Source organism: Lolium rigidum, chromosome 2 (genome assembly GCF_022539505.1).
Source record: "Lolium rigidum isolate FL_2022 chromosome 2, APGP_CSIRO_Lrig_0.1, whole genome shotgun sequence".
Lineage (NCBI taxonomy): Eukaryota > Viridiplantae > Streptophyta > Magnoliopsida > Poales > Poaceae > Lolium > Lolium rigidum.
Genome location: NC_061509.1, coordinates 149,024,943 through 149,047,732, shown reverse-complemented (window position 1 = coordinate 149,047,732; position 22,790 = coordinate 149,024,943). Strand labels below are relative to the sequence as shown.

General features: G+C 48.5%; 1 protein-coding gene across 1 annotated transcript; it reads left to right on the top strand.

The window, feature by feature from the left end:
* Nucleotides 1-19,724: 19,724 nt before the first annotated feature.
* Nucleotides 19,725-22,567, top strand: LOC124690214. The gene is made up of 2 exons (XM_047223630.1): nucleotides 19,725-19,976; nucleotides 22,445-22,567. Exons 1-2 carry the CDS (start codon nucleotides 19,725-19,727, stop codon nucleotides 22,565-22,567), a joined length of 375 nt encoding a protein of 124 aa, XP_047079586.1.
* The last annotated feature ends 223 nt before the right edge of the window (nucleotides 22,568-22,790 follow it).

Genomic DNA, 22,790 nt, shown 5'->3' with positions numbered 1-22,790 from the left:
TCGTTTTTGTAGGACTGGGGCTCCACCTTTGGAGGCAGGCGGTTAGCGTCTCCTCCACCGCCGGCGTCCACGTGGCGCCGCTTGCCTGGGTGGAGTGTGAGAACTTGGCCGGTCATTCATCTCGGCGCCCGGTAATCCTGGGTAGGAAATTAACACGGGGGTTACCGACGCTGGCGGGTTTAATTGCGAGTACGCGTAGCGTTTTGACGCACACCCTGGCTGTGGCCTGCCGTATCTGGAAGAAGCCGGTGGGCTCGGAGCCCGAAGCGGATCTCGGGGCAGAAACGGCTGGCGAGACTGCGGGGGACGGACGAATCAGGATGACGCGTGGGGCCCAGTTGGATGCTGCTGGTCGTACTCGTACGTGCCCGTGCGGGACGGCTGTGTGGGGTAAAAGCGCAAGGGGTGGGCCAGGGCATGCCCGCAGGCGGGGACGCGGGGTACTGGGGTTTGGGGGTGACGCCCGCCCGCAGCGCTGTCACAGCCGTCCGATCAGACCTGCTAGCTGTGGTTTTAGGGCATCTCACGGATCGGGCACGGAAGCTCCAGCGGAGCGATCTAAATGGACCGCCTCCGGCTCGACCCATCGGCACACTAAATTTAGAGAACCGATGTATCGGCGTGGACAAAGCGCTTGTCCGGTTGCGCATGACACGGTTCCGCCTGGAAGTGGCCCCAAGGTAGAAAGGTGACCGACGCTAGCATTGGACGCGACTTGACTGCAACATGCTAACCGGCCGCTGCAGCCATGGCCAGTGCCACCATCAATACCGACGGCTCAAGCTCCACGCCAACCTCCAATGCCTCCTACCTTTTTAAGCACGGCCTCCGTCGTACTCATCACCATCAAACTTGTCACCCACCTAGCATCACGGCTATGTAGCCAGCATGCGCCGCCGTAAGGCCAACACCTACTCTATGTTGGCACGCAACGTGCGCACATCCCATGGAGCCCGCACCTCCGCCTCCGGGAGCCCGTCAAACATCTTCAACACATGCCTCATCGAAGAAGACATAACAGAGTCTATCCTCCTGGAAGTGTAGTTCGAGGTCGACGCGGAGCGCGAAGCGGTGTCGAGGAGGATCAACAGCCCGTGGCCGATCTACAGCAGGCGGCGATACTCGAGTCTTACCGGCTGGCGCACGACCTGAGAAACGCCACCCGCGTCGGCTGACCAACAGCTCCTCCAACGCGTCATGGTGGTCTCCCGTAAGCGGTTGCCTATCGAGCAGGCTGGGCGGCTCCTCGTGGAGGCTGAGCGATAGAGGATCCTTGAGCTAAACGTCGTCGAACAAGCCCGCCGCGGAGATGAGCAAATCACCATGAACGCGGAGTTCACCATGAGGCGGCGGCGGCTCGCGATGATCCAGCGAGCCGCCTCCGTTCGCGGGAAGAACGACGGCGAAGCTAGCCATCGCGCCCGCCTACCGGCCGCGAGTAGGAGGGCTATTTGTATTTTAAATTAGTTGCTTTTCATTCAAACGTGTAACATATAACAAAATTTGAATAAAAATATCAACTTATGACGTGTTTTTTTTTCCATGGATTTGGCTGGCACTGAAATGGAAGCGTGAACACAATGGGTTGCGCCGCTGGGCGCACTAGCATGGCCGGCCGAACCGCCTCCCAAATTCTGTCCGGCCAACTGAAACGAACCGAGATAAACCGTTTGAGTTGCTGATTTGGGTGGCTCGCTGGATATGCCCTTAGATCAGGCCACCACCATCGTCTTCTCGCTTCCCTGGTGGTGCCGTGGCCTAGCTAGGAGAATTACGGCCCGTCCTGATACCACACACCCTACGATTTCATACTACTAATGCACCATTGCACTTACTGCACGTAAGAAATCATCAACCTCCCGCTAATTACTTCATGCCGCTAGCTGCTATGATACGCTGCAGACTGCAGTGGATCCTGAAAGAGGTAGTCTAGCTCCAACACTTTGTCCGCGTGAATTAGGCGTCACTTTAGGCAGCAAATCTTGTCCTATTTTGTGCCCGGCAACAGAAATTTCCCATGCGAGTGGAAGATGCATATCAGCAATTCAGCATATACCTACACCGCGGCGCACGCCAAATATGTAGTGTTCCTGTCCTATTCCTGCCTCAAAGTGGAGGCTTGGAAATTCTTCCTCCGTCCGGACTAGTAGAATAAGGTGACACTGAAAGCTTGCTTGCTTGCTTGAGTAGCTAGCCGAGCTAGCTAGCTATAGCCAGCAACCAACTTAGTACCAACCTTTAATTTGATGCTCTTTTTTCTAACAAATGTAGGTACTACTGAGCAAGTTCCACGCACGCATGAATCATGATTCTGCAGTGGCTTGGTTCAGTAAAGTTGGTCACACGACTCGCATGGATCGGCGGCCGATTGGATCGATCCATCCAGTTAGCTATGATGCCATAGTTAGCATGCAGCATTAGCTAGCATAGCCAGCAACTGCATGCGTAGTCCAGCCATCCAATTCAGATATTACTTGCCTACTCGGCCTTTCTGAATTAGGTTGTTTAGCCGATGCGAACTTTCTGAATTACCTGCCCACCTCGCTAAGGAAAACTACAGGATGGTCTCGGCTTGTATGCACCTATGGTTTGGTCAAGAACCCACAGCAGCGTTGCTCATGACCAGATGTGATCGATGGAGAGAGTTGCAACGAGAGAAAAAAAAATCCCACCATAATTGTGGCTAGGACTAGGCTTAAGAAAAATCACTTTCATTTTTTCACAATAAACCACAAGTCAGCCTTCTAAATTCTGGAAATACACTTACCACTCCGATTTGCTCGTTCCACGGCGTTTTTTATAGGATGGACCCACTTTAAGGCTGATGTGGCAAATACATAACGGTTGGAGGAGGCGAAAGTTAGACAAGTAACGTATTATGTTTTTTCCTTTTCAAAAAACATCCAGGGAATCCACGTGTCATAACCACTCTCCTCAATACTCTCTTTGCCAAGCGGACCCCACCCGTTATCCATAACCTAAAGTTGCCCACACCATGGCATGCACCCAAATCAGCAGCAATTTCACTCGGCGCACTAACCCTCCACTCGTCATCGAGTCCTCAGTGGGAATTCCCCATCCCCACTCTCGCCCGCGCCGGCCCGTGGACGCCCCTAGAAGGAGTTCACCTGTGCCTGCCATCCCCTTGCTCGCAGCCGACCGATGCCAACATAACTCGCACCCACGCCGCATCCCTGGTCTCTCTCCGTTGGCATCGATCCTTTCCGCCGAGAAGACTATGCGTGCCCAAGCTCACGCCCGTGTTGGCGCCCCACAAATGCACAAGCTCACGTGTGCACACCATGGTCTAAGACGGCAACGTCGTGGCGATGGGTCAACACACAACTATGAGGAAATTGAAGTAATAGAGGAATAAATAAGATTTTTTATGGTAGGAATAGAAAAATTAGAAAGGAGGCACATGATTAGAAGATACAACATATGAAGGTGAGTTTTTTTTGCGAAAATTCCACCAATCTATTAATAATCATCAACAACAGTATAAATAGGCCTAAAAGTAATAAAAAATTATAAATAGGTCATTGGACCACCTAGCGACGGCTACCAACACAAGCGCGAGCCTAATGCGCGTCGATGTCCTCGTCCCTCCATCACAGGATCCAGCCAAAGTTTGTCGTAGTAGACCTTGTTGTAGTAGACGGACAGAAGTCGTCGTGCTAAGGCGCCAAAGTACCAGTGCACCAGAGCAGCAACCATCATCAATGATAACAACCGTAGATTAGAAGAGGTTGACCTGAAACCACACCAGCAAACACAAAAACGGACCGGATCGCAGGAGATCCGCCGGAAACACAACCTCCACCGACGCTAGACGCACCACGAAAGCGAGGATAGCGGGGGGTGGGGGGGAGAGGGCCTTATTTTGACTTCAGGATGTAGCGGCCGCCTCACCATCCCAAATAAGACAGTGAAAATGAACTAAAACATATGAAGGTGTTTTTTGCCAAAGCAAAATGAACATTCTGCCATATTGGCCTGACAGTGGGTCCATCTAGTTAGGAACACCGTCAACCGACCTAAAGTGAGCGATCGGTGTAAATTTTCTGCAAAAATTAGAGGTTTTCGACCGGCAACTTTTTGCCATTTTTTTAAAAAGTAGTGTTTTTTTTAACCTTAGCTACAATTATGGTGCCTTTTTGCAATTTCCTCATGGAGATCTCCTCTCCTCCGTATGAGGATGGATCGCACGCAGCGGTCGATGCTGGCTCACACGGTAGGTGGCCTAGCTCACAAACAAGCGAGCCGTGAAGGCGAAGGCTAGGAGGCGCGCACCGTACCTCGTGCCACGCTTTAAGCTGCGTCTCGCCACTGAAAACGGCACGGCCGGCATGCAGGTCCACAAAGACAAAGCAAGCACCGATCTAGCTAGATCGGTCGCGTCCCCTCCCCTTTTCCGGTCTTAATCTCTCTACCTGATTTTATTGCTGAAAAATACTCATAAATCTTTGACATTCTCTTTCGGACCGAGGGAGTATAAGACATCTAATTATGTTGCTAATTAAACTTCAGATCTGAGCTCAGCTGTGTTCCGGTCGGTGGCCACGCGTGATTGCGTGATAGTTAGTATCGATTTTTGTAGACCTCAAACCCAAAGTTTCTAGCCAAATTGGAATATTTGGTAGGCATTTGCTCCAGTACAACCCCCTCCCCCAAACTCAGTTTGGGTTCAAACACATAAACGGCTCAGATCGCTCGATACCCCTTCATAATTAGGATCATGATGGTCTTTTAAAAAACTAAATGGGTATACGTAGCCCTGTACAAAACCCGTATGACCCAGTTTATTTGTACAAATATGTAGCATACATGTAGGTACGGTTGGGTGTACGTACGCCGTTGAACTCATCAGCGGAGACTTTGTTGGGCGGTGGCGGTCGAGGCCGGCAGGTGGGAGGCACGGCAAGGCAGTGGCATGCCGTCCACAGCGGCGCTGGCCAGCACGAGCCTCGACATGGATTCTCTGGTAGCAGCGTTCGAACGGACAGTCCGGCCACGTTCTAGCCGGCCAGTCCGACGCATTAGAGAAGAAGGGGCGCAGTATCGGACATGTCCGGCGGCTTGTCCGGCGGCGGTGGTCGTGATCGCTAGCGGCGTCGTCGGACGTGATCAGCAACGAGAGCTCAGCTAGTTGAGGACGTTCACATCGTGGACTCGTGGAGCTTTTGATGGAGATCGTGTATGATAGCGTGGCGAACCCGTGATTCTTCCCTACCCGTGATTCTTCCCTAGCTAGCTTATCACCTCCCTGGCCGCTTTTCTCTGTTTCTCTAGACATTTAATCAAGCGGAATCAGGTGTCGTGATTACTTTAGCGTTTTTGGCGTTTTTGGTAGCACCTCATCTCACTTTGTTTAGAGAAGGCCTCGCCTAATTATGCCCTGATCTGTGATCATCGCTTTGTGCGCTCGAGCGCCGGACAGTCCGGGCACATTCTAGCCGGCCAGTCCGACGCGTCAAAGAAGAAGGAGCACAGTGTCGGACATGTCCGACGGCTTGTCCGGCGGCGGTCGTGATCGCTAGCGGCGGTGGACATGATCGCTAGCGACGCCATCGGACGTGATCGGCAATGAGAGCTCAGCTAGTTGAGGACGTTCATAGCATGGTCTCATGGAGCTTTTGATGGAGATCGTGTATGCTCCATCTATACGGTATATCCACATATGAGTATACCGGCTTTGGATTTGGGCTTTGGAGGGCTGACAGTTAATTAATTAATTAGTTTCACTAATTACCCAAAAGCCCAAACTGAGTTTGGGGGGGAGGGGGTTGTACTGGAGCAAGCCTCTATTTGGTAATGCACAACTTACTCAAATTTCACAGCCAAGTGGCATTTCAGCATTTGTGGTCCGCTTCGTCCCATTCCTCGTAACGAGTCAGAAGATGTACTCATATGTATGTGAAGGCGTGTCCGTAGTGTCACTTCTAGTATTTGGTAACTGCGCTACTCACGCATTGCAAGCTGCAAGCGCATTGTAGTGTACCAGCTGGGTAGATGGTACTGTAGTAAACTGGGCATCCGTGCCATGATCTTCGAAGCATGCAGGTGGAAGCTAAAGAGCAAGTACCACCGGTATTATTGCACCCTTTGTTCGCTCAAACTGAACGCTAGTGCTAAAGTGGGACAGATATACAGATCGGTAGCCTGCAAGAGTGCGGGAACACAGCGGAGGCAGGAGGCATCTTCGATCAGAGCCACTGCTGATCAGAGCTACAGGAAGGTAGGTGTTCATGAGGAAAAATGGAAGTATTCTGTCCCAAACTAGATGGCCCTTGCTTGTCCACTAGCCAACGCGGTGGCGCCTCTCTTGTGCGTCAAGCTATCTTGCACTTGCGAAGTAGGAACCCCGGCGGTGAGCACCGAGAGCCGCTTTTGTCTGTCTGCCTGCTACGCAGTACTCCTACACTTCCAGTAGATACACAGATATATAGTAGAACCGCGCGCGTCTGTACCTGGCACCGTTTCGTGTATTGTCTCGTACGAGACAAGCCGATGCATGTGCCTCTATGATATAGTGCTTTGCAGTTTCCAGTTGCTACAGAGCAAGCAAGGTAGCTAAGCTCGATGCCTGGTTTTGAGCTTTCAGTACAAGGCAAATTACAAATATATTATGAGCCTACCTAGCTCGAAGATTAGAAGCAAGCACTAGAACGAGCCGAAGATATGAAAAATCATCGTATTAACAACAAACATGGTCAAAGATGAGAATCATAATTTTGAAGGAGATGACTTGTAATCACACCAACTGACATGCATATCGATCGGATCCTAGGAATCTAGTGGGAAGATAACTTCACACACCCTCCACATGCGTTAGGCGCGCCACTGAAACATGGATAGGACAGGGAGGACCAGTGCCTATTCAGACGTAGCCGTTGCCTGCACCATCCTGAAAAAAGACACCTGCAAATACCTAAGAAATAAAAAAAGAATACCTCATGCCGACGAGGGGCATTGATCCGCTGCATTTCTGAGGCCCCAAGACAACATGAGGCGGGACGGACCGGCGGCATCCATGGTGAAGGGGACCGATACCTTCGATCCAAAATATCAGACTATATTACTCTGCTTTTTTCCCCATAAGAGACCCTAGGTTTATCGAATCCACAGGAAGAATGCTAATGCAAACGCGACTTCCTTTAGTCATTGTTTCACTAGGCCAATGTTTTCTTTTTGTTTTTGGTTTTATGAATGGATGGAAATAGGCTAAGACCGAGGTTTCACCTGCAGGTGTGTAAAGATGGTTATGGGATTATAAATGTGATGATAGTAATAAGCATAGTTAGATACACTATGTAATGGGGTGATGCGTCCAAAGGACACCATGGCATGCGTACACCACATACCATGGATCTATAATCCTATACCCTTGCCCCAAGCATCACTGGGTGACAAAGATATTTAAGTAAACTGAAGATAGTCTTAAGATCAATGACGTTATCATGATTCCCTAGATAGCAACTAACTACACATTTGACCCATTCCTTCATACGTTATCAACCCCACGAGACTTGGCTACCTGACAAGCTCGGAGATTGGGAGATGAAGACAACCACAACTAATGAATTCAAGTTACATAACACACATTATGTCATAGGTAAAGTAAGTTGCACTTGTTGCTGCATGGCTAGACCTCAATCCTCAGCTCATGAGGACTAGTTACACATGATTAGATCAACAATCATAAACAATTAAAAATTTCCCTAGGAATGGGCCTTCGGATCTTGTTTGACTAGATTGATTTTTGATTTTCTTTCTCATGGTTGGTGCGAGGTGGATTTTCATCGCAATTTTTTTGTCAGTCGTCACGTCCTCGATAATGGTGATTCGTATTATTGGGTCCCTAACAACGCAGACTAGACTATCCAGTTGTCTTTCCCTGTAATACTGGTGTTGGTACTCTTGCCGATGTTGGTTAATTACAACTATGAAAGAACCTTTGTTGCTATTTACAAGTTTGTGGTTTGATATCTATGTTATTTTTTCCGGCTGCCATAAAAAGTACAAGATTGTTGCATGAAAAAAGAAAGAGTTTGAAAACCTCAAAGATTTATTCGTTTCTTATAGATTGTATCTTCTAATCGTTGAAAAAGAGCCTATATATCTCTATAATGTACTATTTGCTACTTCAAATATATCATATTTATGGTATTGATTGTAAAATAATACTGTAATAAAAAGCACCATTCCATGTATGAGGTAGCTGGAGATATGCATTGCTTTGCCTTCGGTGCTGGTATGCTGCAAACAAGCCTACGGCATGGACAGGGCCGACAGAGAAGGTGCTCATTCACTATTGCTTCCTACGGCTAGACATAGGGTGGTGCTATGTGCCGACCTGGTCGGCGCTGACCACGTCCCGCACACCCCCGGTTGTCTGTGGGCTTGGCCCATTATCGCTGATTTCGTTGGTTCGATTTAGCTGTTAACTAGGCTGCAGCCCATCAGGTGACCACTTTTCCTTTTTCGTTTTTTTATTTTCCTGTTTACAGTTTTGATATAAAAAACTAACACTTTACAGGCTTTTTTATATTTTCAAAATTTGTTCAAAATTTCTATCTACAGGTTTTAAAATTTTTGATTTTAAATTCGTTCAAAATTTGAAAATCGTCCAAAATATAAAATTTGTTCAAAATCAAAAAATTTGTTCAAATTTCAAAAAACGTTCAAAATTTAAATTAGTTCAGATTTCAAAATTCGTTCAAGATTAAAATTTGTTCCAATTTCAAAATTCGTTTAAATTTAAAAATCGTTCAAAATTTAAATTTGTTCAAACTTCAAAATTCGTTTAAATTTGGAAATTCGTTCAAGATTCAAAATTTGTTCAAATTTCGTTCAAATTTTGTCAAACTTGAACATTTTTAAAATTTGAAATTTTTTGAAAATTACTTTTAAACAAAAAAATAAAACGAGAGAACAAAAAAAGAAACAATGAAAAATAAAACAGAAATGAAAACAAAAAACGGAAAAGAAAAGGAAAAGGAGAAAAAACAAGAAAAAATCGCCTAACCGGGCCGGCCCACACCGCGCGCGGGGGTGTGCGGCGCGGTGCAGGTGCCGACCTGGTCGGCGTATAGGAAACGCCTAGACATAGGCCTGTGGGAGCCCTCGTTCAACCGAAGAAAACAAGTGGATCACGCGTCCGTCTCGGCCCAACTAAACGAAGGCCCAGTGATACCTATCGTTTCGTTTCGTTTTGTTTTGCTTCCACCCGTCGCATGCAATTTCCATGGTCGGTTCCTACAAGCCACGCATATATGCATGATTTTATTGATGGCAGCAAGCACGTTGTTGCTGCTCTGCAGTTTCTCCCCTGTCATGTCTTGCATTGATTTGCCCATGAAGTAATTTTCAGGCATGCGAGGTCGCTTAAGTTGCTCCCTGCTGTATCGGTCACGACTCGGGACGGTTTCAGATTGCAAAAACTCATTTGCTAGATTTGCACACATCGCCCCATATGATTACTACGATTGTTGCCAATGCCAAATTTCTAAAGATATGGATCAATGTAGGCGTTGTTTAGAGCTCCGTTTACGGGTTGATAGCGTTCGATGTATTCTTTTCACCGTCTTGTCTTGACAACACACTCGTCATTTATCAGAAATGTTGTTTCCGAATATTGACTTTTGTAACGAGACTTAGGCTTTCTCTGGTCAGAGTGACCTAGTGACAATCCTTTGAGTCATCACTTTGGTCTCTTTTTTTTTTGTTCGGCCGGAAAACATTGATGGCAATGTTAAGTGATCTTCAACCTTCTCATTCCTCCATTGTCCAATTGCCACTCCTGCGCGATATTATCCCTCGATGGTGGCAGTGGATGTTTTTCAAAGGATATATTTAAATCAGCAGTCGCAAGGTCAATTGTGTTTTAACGAATGTTGGCTTCCACAAAATAATCTTATGCTCTTCTATATGAAACCCGTTTTTCTTTAACTCGCCCCATTTTTGTTATGAACTAGTTTGGCTCTAACTGTAGGTTAAAAACCACCGCGTTAAGCGCAAGATCACACATGCAGCATTCAAAACACCTAATGCACACTAGCTGAGTGCTCACGTGTTGTAGCGGATCACTCCTATACTTGGTCATTACTTTCTTTATAACATTTTAAACATATTGTTAAGAAACTAAAAAACTACCTACATATTCACTCTTTTTCTCTAAATAAAAGGAAAATAACTGTAGATAACTGGAAGTGGTCGATGGCAAAAATTTAAATCTTCACGCCCAAAACCAAATCGAAGCTTTCTCAGTTTCCACGTATAAATGTGAAATCTTAGTTTATCTGCAAACACTTGAATTGACAAAAGAAACAAGCTAACACACCTGGTGAGCAAGTGAATAACTCAATTACCTATAGTATTACTTATTATTAAGGATGACAATGGAGCGGGTTTGGACGGATATACCAAAATCAGATTCATGCCCATATCCATCAGTCTCATTGTGCCCCGCCCAGGAAAGTATCCGTGGGCATGGATGTCGCTCCAAATCCAAACCCGTCGGATATCCGTATATCCATGGATATCCGTGTGTTTACACACTGTACACATCATCATGGCCACATTTGAGCGCAACACGAGCATTTCGACAATATTTCAGTAATATGAACAATAATTATGAGGGCAATGCATAGAAATTTCAATGAAATAATAAGGGTTAGGGTAATCTAGGTTAGAAAATATGGCCCTTTGGTGATTTGGGCCTCAAGAGAGGGCCAACTAGGCCTAAGAAAAATTATATGTCCCACTGACATGTGGGTCCCACATGTCAGATGGATGTCTATTGGATATCCATGGGGCAAAACCTCTACCCGTGCCCGCTCCGTGAATTATTGGATATCCGCCCCATGAAATCCGTGGGCACAATCAACCCTCCATATCCGTGCCCGGCGGGTCGAATATCCATGGATATCCAGATCCATAGATATAATTGCCATCCTGTTGATCGCCAAAACCCACCGGCGGGCAGCGGCCTGTCAACACGGTAGAGCCGGGAAGAGCCTAGAGCTGCGGCTGGCTGAGACCCCTCCGAGCGACGGCCCGCAATGCTCTTCCGGTCACACGCGGCGATGCGAAGTGCAAGGGCGTGCCACCCGACCTATACCCGGTCGGGAAGGTGATGGGGATGCCTCGCTTATGTTCCCTGCATGGCATACACGTAAACATTAAATACGAGCCTCGATCGGCTCTCAGGTTATCTCGTGAATCGGCTCAAAGAGCCGATCCACCCATGATCCGTACGGGGTGCATGAATACTTGGTGATCTCGCTTGATCAAGATAAAGCTAATGAGATCTACGACGATTTAGGGTTTTCACCGCATAATCGGATCATCCTACTCCGAGGTTGGGCCTCGCGGCCACGCACGGTGCTCATAAGCCGATCCTAAACAAGGCCAAAGAACCAACAATGATGTTGATCCGCGGAACATCCTGTTTAGGACTTGCGAACGCCACCCTACGTGCCACTGGATCCTCCCCCCCTTTGTAAGGCCTAACTATTGCGGATATTAAACTAATCCTTGCATAACAAGGAGCAATCGTAACGGATCAGATCTACTAAATAAAGAACAAGCAGGGTGCCGCCCCACGCCTGAGATAGGCGTGAGGGCGGCTAGACATGCAAGGGTTGCACTACGTAAGCATGTTTATACGAAGAGCTATGCTAACCCTAACACATCTATGATAACTACGTTGCGCGCCATCAAAGACGCTTCAGTACGCGCAACGCATGAACAACGTGGGGCTTGTGCTGCCTAGATCGCAAGATGCGATCTAGGCAAGCATGTCGCTACCCGATTGAAACCCTCGAGACGAAGGAGTTGGCGGTGCGCCGAGATTGGTTTGTTTTGGGGTGAACGTTGTGTTGTTGTTTATTCCATAAACCCTAGATACATATTTATAGTCCAGACGGACTTTCTAATTCGGACGTGCACCTAACCGTGCACGAGTAAAACTCTAACTTTTAATCTAAAGATACGATCTACTATATTACAGATACAATGAGCAATTCAGCCCAATTTCGTGTATAAGGCCAATTCTTGTTTTTCCCTTCCATGTATATCTTCAAGTCTTTCTCAATCGTGGCCCACCTCTGACTCGGTCAAATTCTGGTGATAACACATGCCCCCTCGGTTTTGGAATTGGTAATTCCAAAATCACTCGTTTTCCTTCGTCGGGTCATGTCGTGGCGAGCCGTTGCGGTATCATGATGCCTTGCCTTCTCAACTTCTCCGCGTGGCACCACTTCCTCGGAAGCTGCTGTGGCATTGAATTTCCACTATATCCCCTTTTATTTAACCGCCACGAACAGTTCTCCTCTCGCATCCCCTTCGCATTAGCACTCCAAGAGCCCTCCTGCGCCACCATGTCTTCCTCCTCCTCTGCCCCATCGGATCTTGCCAGCCAGTCCTCCACGTCCCGCGAGCCGACGCCGGAGTACAACCCGGCGGAGGACCACGCGGCCAACACCCGCCGCGCCATTGCGGCCGGGGAGGAGTCTAGCCACGACTTCTCCATCCGGTCCGAGGACGACAAGTCCCCGACCGACGGGAGAGCGACCTCCGCTTCCTCGCCGTTGGGGAAACGGAGGAGGAGAGCGATGACAGCTTCTCCTGCGACTTCACCTCTTCCGAGGAGGAGGAGGAGCAGGAAGAGGAGGAAGAGGACGACGACGAGAGCTCCTCCGACGAGCCGCCGGCCAAGCGGTTCTGCCCTTGGCCGGGCAATCTTAGCGACTTCGACAGCGACGAGGACGACGCTGACGAAGAAGATGAAGACAACGAGGGCCCGGTCGGCGGCCATTGGAGCGACGATGAGCCCGCCGGGAGCAGCGCCGATAGCGGCGACGACGGCGACGACGAGAGCAGTGATGGCCCATAGATAGGACCTCTAGAATAGGGCCAGTAGTAGTAGATGGGGCAATGTATCCCCTAGTACTTCCTTTTGAGAGCAATCAGCTCTTTATGTAAGAAATCTAATCAATGAAGAACTTTCCCCAATTCGATCTTGCCGATTTCCTTTGAGTTTAATTTAGCCGATTCCTCCTTCTACTGACCTTGCCGATTCGCCCCCTTTGCCAATGCGTAATAAACCGATAACAACGCATCGGTCCTTCGAAATTCGTCCCTTCCTTCTTCAACTGATGATTTTTCCTAATCTCGGCGGATAATGCAGAATCTTCGGGAAAACCTTGGAATTCTTCCAACCAAAACCAATGGTCCTTTTTAATACTCATCATCCGTGAAGGAGGCTGCAATGAAAAATCAGCCGATGGCATCCCCATCGGCTCTTTAAACGAGTACCCACTAGGCTCGTTGCCCCCGAGTCTTACTCGAGCCTGCTGCCCCCGAGCCTTACTCGGGCGAGAATGTCAGAGAGAATGCGCCACAGCCGATCCTCTTTCTTCCTCCAACAGCCGATAATCTTCCATTTCAACTGAACTAGCCCCAAAGATTGGAAATCCTTGACAAAGAGGTTCAGGAACCCGGATCGGCTCGAAGTAGCTGAAGAAGTTTCCATTGTTTTACTCACTCGAGGCAACAGAAGGTACCACCGTTAGCCTGGATCTGGTGGAGGCTCGATAAAAATTGCATAAATCCACTAAAGTCGATGGCTGCGCATCGGCTGCCTCTCAATTCTAAAGTCGATGCCCTTGCATCGGCTGTAAAATTTTTTTTTTTTTTACTGGCCGATTTTCTCCTATCAGCCCCCAGTATTCATTGCACACATGTACCCCTGCATCTTGTTCATGTACCCCTGCATCTGTTCCCGTATTTAGGTGCCCCCCGAGCCGAATCCAGTAAAGAATGGCAGATATCGGCTCTGTAATTCGCACGTCGGCTCTTGATAGGGTCAAAGGTGAACACAAACAGAACATGTGGTGAGGATAATTTTGGCCGATTGCTGGGATCGGCCTCCATAATGATTGGAGCGCTGACTGAAGGTTCCGTAATGTCCCTTCATACCTTTGGGGCCGATCACAAGGATCAGCCTCGCCAAGTTGCACGTCGCTTTGCTTCGACTACATGGTCAGGCCAGTGGATAAAACCAGCTTAACCCTTCCCTTTGTCACATCAATACGCTCGCAATCGTCCAAATTGATGCCTGAGAGGGGTTCTTGGCCTGCTGCTTCCCATGCGTTCATGCCAGCCGTTGAAACTTCGGCTGAGTCGTCAGCTTGGACGACCTCTACCTCATCTCCATCCCACTGTATTATGCATTGGTGCATCGTGGAGGGAATACAGCAGTTGGCGTGGATCCAATCTCTTCCCAGCGAAGACACAGCATAACTGCTCGTGCTATCGACGATGAAGAACGTTGTAGGGATAGTTTTCCTTCCTACGGTCGGATCCACGTTCGTAACTCCTTGTGCCTCAGACGCTTGGCCGTTGAAATCGCTCAATGTTACGTTGGTCTTGATTAGATCCGAGCTAGAGCGTCCTAGCCGACGTAGCATAGAGTACGGCATGATGTTAACTGCCGCTCCGGTGTCCACCAGCATCTTATTCACAGGCCTCCCATCGATATACCCTCGTAAGTATAGGGCCTTCAGATGCCTGTAGCTCTTATCTCGTGGCTTCTCAAAGATAACCGGCCGTGGGCCGCAGTCAAGTTGTGCCACGGATGTCTCATCTAACCCTGGGGCACCGAACCCGAAGGGAGGATGAACACCATGTTCGTTCCAGCCGATGTTTCATCATCGGCTCTCCTTTGTTTGGGGCGCCACTCCATTTTCCGTGGACGACCCTCTTCATCCAGGGCTCGCTGAACCTTCGCAGCCAGATCAGGCCGTGCCTTCCTTAGCGTATGCAGGTATAACCTTTCGGCTTCCTCCAGGCCGCGCAAACGTTGAACCCTGCGCTTTTGTGAACGGCTGAGTCCGTCAGGGCACCACCTCGGACGGTGGCACCTGTCTTCTTCTTCTTCTAGTCCTTCGTCTTCGGAATCCTCAAGATCTGCCCAACGAAGTGACTCAGCACGTTTGCTTGGTGGTGGGAGAGGCCCTAAGCGCTCAAACACAGACACGTTGGCTGCCTCCTTCTTCTTCTTGTTGCATTCTGGGCAATTGCCGATTGTGGGCAATCGGCTAATTCCTGAATCCCAGCAGTGTCTGAAGAAAGGGTAGTCCCAGTGTCTGGCGTTGTCATCTTGCTCCCTTGATGTGTCCGTGGCACGGCGCTCGTGCTCCTCCTCATAGCGATCCTGCCGACGATGTCTTCTGGCTTCTCTAGCCAGACGATCTCCTTCATCATCATAGTTGGACCGTCGGCGTTGGTCATACCTGTCTCACATATTTGTTGAGGAGGTGATCGAGAGAGGTCGTTGATATCTTATGTTCTTCACTTCTCCCTCCGTAACGTAGCGCTTGCCATCATGATGGAGCCGATCGCGTGGAGCGGCCTCCTCTCGTATCCTTGCTATGAGAGCGACTGCCCTCATCTCCATCTTTGCCGAGTGGTTCCCGGGTCCTACCATGTTGATGCTGAACGTGGGACCTGGCTGGCAGCCCTCGGGGTAGATGACTTCTACCATGTTAACGGCGGGGAAGGGCTGGGTGTCTACCTTCATGGCGTATCTGGTTGAAAATTAAACGCCCCTTCTCTATCGCCGCTTGGATGTGCCGACGCCACACCCTGCGGTCGTTGGTGGCATGTGAAAGCGAGTTGTGGAATTTGCGGTACGGCTTTCCGTTTAGCTCTTGCGCCGTGGGGAACTTGAGACCTTCAGGAATCGTCAACCTGTTTCTCCTTGAGCAGGAGGTCGAAGATTTGTTCGGCCTTGATCACGTCAAAATCAAATCCCCGGGCGGCCCTGGTGGCTTTACCCATTTGCGGGACACAGGGGTTCCTCCCCGAGTCCATTCAGCCCATCGCTACTTCTTGGTCTCCCGCGAGCACTTCACCTTCCTCTCGTATCGACCATGACTATCGCACGCTTGAACTTGTCTTGGTACAGTCCGGGTGGCGCTGTTCATATGCCGATAGTTTCCGAACCATGTGCGCCGGCGAGGGATAATCCGCTTGGGAGGCCATGTCCTTGAGCTGTGTTGCAAGGCCAGCCTATCGCCAACTCGACCGCTTCCTTTTCGGCTATACGAACCGAATAACATCGGTTCCTAAGATTCCCGAAGCCGAAGCGCCGGATGTACTCTGTCACCGTTTCTCCGCGCTTCGACGTAATTGTGCTAGATCGGCAATGCTAGACTCGGAAGCTTCGAATGATATTGCATATGGAACTGTTCTTCCAATTGCTTCCAAGACTGGATGGAGTTTGCCGGCAAAGAGGTATACCATCCAAAAGCCGATCCTGTGAGGGACCGTGAAAAGAGCCTCACACGTAGCTGATCCGACACCGAAGCCGGTCCTAGTTGCGCCAAATATCGGCCGATGTGCTCGATGGAGCTGGAGCCATCCGATCCACCGAATTTGGAGAAGTCGTGGAGCCGATATTTAGGTGGCAGCGGGATCATCTCGTACTCGTCGGGGTACGGCTTAGAATAGCCGATTGCCCTTCTTTTCGGCATAATGCCGAACCGGTCTCTCGCATGGTACCGATCCGATCCGCCGTGCCGGGCCGCAGGAGATGCACTCGAAGATTCGCCGGGGTGGCGTACTTAGCCAGCCATGTTTGCTTTTCCGGCTCCGAGCCAACCGCGGAGAGCTGGGCTCTGGAGTTTCGCCGGGGTGGCGTACTTAGTTAGCCACGTCTGCTTCTCAAGCTCTGTCGTTGACGTCCCTCCTGTCTGCGCCGGAGTCCCTGACGTTGTGGCCTGGTTTGAGAGTGCCCAGTTGCCACAATCTGGCACATACGTGCACGCGTATCCTTGAGGGATCTCCTTAGGCGCCTCGACCAAGAACCGGTAGTCACTAGGGTCACCACCGATCTTGTAGACGACGAATGCCGGTGTAGCCGGCACTTCGAGTGGTGCCGCCAACGCATATGGCAGCGGTGGACGGGACCGGAGTGGCAACTCTCCTTGATGTGTCCCGAGAGCTGGTCCCGACGGCGAGTACCGGTGGCTCATGATCTCCCGGATCACGCGCGAAGCGAGACGCTCCAACACGTTGACCAAGTTTTCGGAGTGGCGGTGTAGCGAGTGAGCCACCAAGTAGTTGATCTCCTGCCGCAGGGCCCCGGTGCGTTCCTCCGACGGGGCAGAGATCTATCCCATCGAGTGCACCTTGTGGTGAGAACCCCTTCCATCTGATGCCATGGGTACGGGTTCTCTGAAAAGAGCCGATGAGGTCGGCTTCGAGGGTGGCCTTGATCTCGTCGTGTTTCTTCTTGAGCTCAGCAGGCAGCTCCTCGTAGGTGACTGGCGTGCCGTCCGTCGCCATCTCAGATGTAGATGGCGATGTGGTTGATGTAGACGATTGTCCCACCGGGCGTGCCGGAATGTGTTGATCGCCAAAACCCACCGGCGGGCAGCGGCCCTGTCAACACGGTAGAGCCGGGAAGAGCCTAGAGCTGCGGCTGGCCGAGACCCCTCCGAGCGACGGCCCGCAATGCTCTTCCGGTCACACGCGGCGATGCGAAGTGCAAGGGCGTGCCACCCGACCTATACCTGGTCGGGAAGGTGATGGGGATGCCTCGCTTATGTTCCTCGCATGGCATACACGTAAACATTAAATACGAGCCTCGATCGGCTCTCGAGGTTATCTCGTGAATCGGCTCAAAGAGCCGATCCACCCATGATCCGTACGGGGTGCACGAATACTTGGTGATCCCGCTTGATCAAGATGAAGCTAATGAGATCTACGACGATTTAGGGTTTTCACCGCATAATCGGATCATCCTACTCCAGAGTTGGGCCTCGCGGCCACGCACGGTGCTCATAAGCCGATCCTAAACAAGGCCAAAGAACCAACAATGATGTTGATCCGCGGAACATCCTGTTTAGGACTTACGAACGCCACCCTACGTGCCACCTGGATCCTCCCCCTTTGTAAGGCCTAACTATTGCGGATATTAAACTAATCCTTGCATAACAAGGAGCAATCGTAACGGATCAGATCTACTAGATGATGAACAAGCAGGGTGCCGCCCCACGCCCGAGATAGGCGTGAGGGCGGCTAGACATGCAAGGGTTGCAATACGTAAGCATGTTTATACGAAGAGCTATGCTAACCCTAACACATCTATGATAACTACGTTGCGCGCCATCAAAGACGCTTCAGTACGCGCAACGCATGAACAACGTGGGGCTTGTGCTGCCTAGATCGCAAGATGCGATCTAGGCAGCATGTCGCTTACCTGATTGAAACCCTCGAGACGAAGGAGTTGGCGGTGCGCCGAGATTGGTTTGTTTTGGGGTGAACGTTGTGTTGTTGTTTATTCCATAAACCCTAGATACATATTTATAGTCCAGCGGACTTTCTAATTCGGACGTGCACCTAACCGTGCACGAGTAAAACTCTAACTTTTAATCTAAAGATACGATCTACTATATTACAGATACAATGAGCAATTCAGCCCAATTTCGTGTATAAGGCCAATTCTTGTTTTTCCCTTCCATGTATATCTTCAAGTCTTTCTCAATCGTGGCCCACCTCTGACTCGGTCAAATTCTGGTGATAACACATCCTTGCTTATTATACGTGCGTTGAACCTCATTGTGCGAGTTCTGGATATCAACCACCTCCATGAATATCCATGTGGAGAGTTCTGGCCTTCTAGGTGTCAACCATGTTCAGCCGGGGATGCCCTACCAAACTACGAACCTGCGAGACTTTATTTTTTTTCGAGAAAAGGAACCCCATAGGGGATTTGCAGTGAGAGTCACTCAGAACATTTACATGGTTCAAGGAACTAACTTTAAAATGAAAACCATGACAAAATCTACTATCTATTCAAGTTGAAACTTGAAACTAAAAAGAGGCCACAATGGAAGCCTAACCATCCAAGCAACAAACCAGAGGCTAGATACTTGAACCAAAATTACAGGTTTTCAGTCTACACACCACTACAGGGAAAGATAGCCAAGACAAATGATGATGTTGCAGCTTTAGAAAGTTTTTGCAGAAACCAAACTCGGAGGTATTCCTCCTCCTCACAGGATTTCATTCGTGATTCTGCCCCTGCGCCACATGCGCCATCTTTCTAGCCCCTGTAGCTGTAACTTTTGCAGCCCGTTTTTCTGTAATTTCGACCAAGTGTTAATGAAATGACAAACAAGAGTAATAACACTTGTGGGTCTCCAGGGCGAATTTTTTGAAAACAAGATTTGTTTCTTGTTTTCCAAATAACCCATACAACCGTCACAGAACCTACAATTACAGCCTTCCTATCTCGACCCAAATACGTGTTGAACCAATCTCGCGAGATTTTATCTAGATATATACCAAGTATCTAATCAATGAACACATCTAGATACATCTTTTCGTGAATTTTCATCGGAAGATTACTTTCCACCTAAATTTTTCATTCAATTTGAATAGAAGGAAGTACGGAGTACTAATGATAACCCAAAAACGCTTGCCGAGTTGCCGTGGCCGGCGGCTGACAGGTTGGGGACACCTGTCTGGTATCTCCGTTTCCCCTCTGCCCATTTCCCGTTCCGCAAGCAGAATCGCAAAACCTACCCACCCATTTCACCCAGCACGGCCGCGCAACTTCACCACCTCCCCCACGCCGCCCTCCCCTCCCCTCCCTCTCTCCCTTCCTCTCCGCAGTCTCCGGCGAGAGCGCGCGCGCGCGCGCACGAGCGATGGCGCAGGCCCCGCCCACCTTGCGGCTGCGCGGCGGCGACGGGGAGGTGTTCGAGGTGGACGCGCGGAGGCTGGCGGCGCTCTTCCCGGCCTACGTCCTCAGGGTCCCCGCCATCCACAACTTCGGCATCTTCAAGCTCATCGGCGTCTACCGCGAGTTCGAGGCCAGCGGCAGGCACACCGCCCCAGAAGTGGAGAACGCGTTCGTGAAGACCATCGGCGACCTCGACAACCTCACCCGCGTCGCCTCGGTAAGCCACAATTAACGTACCCCGCCGTGTAGTACAGTACATGCCTCGGCCCAGAGCAGCAGCATCGTGGGTCCGTGTGATTCGTGGTGGTCGATTGATCTCCCGTATGGGTTGGTTTGCTGCGTCGCCGGAGAGGAAACACCAATTGCTAAAAGCCCCGTCAATTTTACTAGTACTGAGATTGCTGCTAAATTAGTTAACATGTGTTTAAATATGATTGCCTGCATTGGTCGTTTACAATTCTTATTTTGGGCTGGGACCTGGGAGTGGAGAATCAAGTTTCCCCTGGTGGAGATGCTTGGTCTACTTGGTAGAATAAGCGATGGCTGTTCAATCTAACTGTGTTATAACATCTGACAGTCACATGCTATCTAGTAATGCTGATGAATACCCAATTTGCTTCTTGCCCATGATACGAACCATACACATGGATCTGCACTTTTGGGTATTTTTCCATGTTTTATGGGGATGCACAGGTGTGCTCACAGCTCACATGCATGTAGCTGTTAATTACATTGTTTCCTGTTTGTGTATGGAAATTTCAGTGATGTCTCTTCGGATAGTTTTTGCAGGCTTCAGTGTTAATGCGATACCGTACATGGTATTGTTTATACATTGGCTTATTCGCTTGCCAGCTATCATCAATACTGTCAAAATTATTGCATTACTAAGTCATACTTATGTCATTCAAAGCTACTCTGCTGACCCATGTTGGTTAGCCACATATAGTTCACCTTTTGAAGAACTCAGAATGTGCCTGCTCACTCCTTATTTCTGATTGAAAGCAGAAAAACCTAAGGCTATTATACTTGAATTTTTACCAGCTATAGTTTTGCATTTGATTGTATTGTTATTAGTATAGTCACATGCCCTAGTTATCGTAGCAATTTATAACCAGCTTGGTAGAGGTTGAATGGTTAATAAGCTATGGTGGCGTTCATGCTTGTATTTCGAAAATGAGCTATGGTTCTTGGGCCTGTGGGCTCTGGCTGCTCAACTTAGCATGTGCTCTTAGCATTAACTTAATTAGTTAGCATGTGTTTATACCTGCCTGTATTGGTGGTTTACAAGTCTTATTTGTGGTGGGGAGGGGTAAATCACATTGTCCCCTCGAGATGTTTGGTCCACTTGGCAGAGTAAGTGATTTGCTTGTCAATCTGATAGCAACATAACATCGGATAGTACGGTTTAAGGCACGGAGCCGTCGCATATTCACAGGGAAAAGTCTACTTATGTGTAGGTCACTCATCTCGCTTTTGATGATATTAATTCTCTTTTAGCACAGCTGTCCAGATTGTAGTGCAGTAGAACAAGTAGTACAAACCTGTTTATTTTTCATCTTCCCACAGCAATTATTTATTTTAGGCCTCTTAATGAAATGGAATGCTCCTACTGTTACTCAGAAAATAAAGTAGACATTGTTCGTACCCTAATCTACATGTACATGTTTGTTAGCGCTTCAAATTTTTATTTATTTATTATATGAACCATACCATACACATGAATTTCTAGTTCAGTGATAAATATGTGCAGGCTCACTCCTTATTTCCAATCTGAAACCCGAATGCGGATTATAACTTAATATAACCAGCTTGGTACAGGTTGATAAGCTATGGTGGCTTTATGTGGCTGCTCAGCTGATACTCTACAAATCGGAAACCACATCTTGTTACTTAGTGCTATTTTAGTTGTACTATGCCTGATTGCACTTTGGGCGGAGTCCACTTGACTATTTGGACACTGTATTTCCTATCCTTGTTGGAGGATTTAGCCTAAGTTATAGTTTGTGATCTAGTTGCAAGATTTAGTTTTCTTTCGAATATGCTATAGTCGTAATTACCGTCGTTACTTATTGTCTGTGGCATGTTTTTTCACTCTGGATCTTTTGAACTTCCCATCTCCATTATGATGGTAGGTCGCAATAAGGTGATAGGTAGTTTAGTCCTCAGACTTACCACTGATTTATATTGCAAATGTAATATAAGAACGTTATTACTTAATATTGAGATGTGCTAAAGCAATGGTTTCTTCAGAAAAATATATGACATGATCTCAATTCAACTCAAAGCTAAGATGAACAGTTTGTCTTGCCAATGCTCTTCTTCATGGCTACTGCTTCTGTGACAGCGTGTTTACTGTCGTTCCTGAATCTCCCCACTTTGATTGCTGTTTATTTCCTATTTCAGTTATAGATATGGACATATTTTTCGATACATGTGCGTACATGGTTCAATGCATGGCTATCTTTCTTGAGAATGTGGCAATTATAGCTGCCAGATGTACATTTAACTTTTTTTTGGCAAATATGTCATTCAGTTCTGATTTATCTCCATCACTTGTAACTCTTGTTTTCGGTTCATATCTCAACTAAATATTGTTTAACCACCAATCTTCTATCATTCCTTACTTTTTCCATTATCTTCTATAAATATGTGACTAACAACATTTTTGCTGTTCGTTCATTGCAGGCTGCAATGCAGCTGGAAGATCATGCCCTGCTGAACCTGTGCCTGCGAGCGACTATTGTGATTATCGAGCGGGCAAGGGCTGCGGAAAATCTCCAGAATTTGCCGAGCCAGGAGGAGAACTAGTGAACTTGTGGGTTCATGCAATGAAATTTCTTGAATAGCTTCCTACATCCACACTTTTAGCCCCCCTTAGTAGATATCTGAAACTTAGCTTGTCTCTGCTAGCCTCAGACCAAGTTCATAGCTCTTAGAGGAAAAATATCTAGTATCTGCGACGCCAATCAGAGATTCTGTCGCTTTCTGCTGCTTGGCTCCACGGAATTAAGTCCTATTACTGCGGCATGAT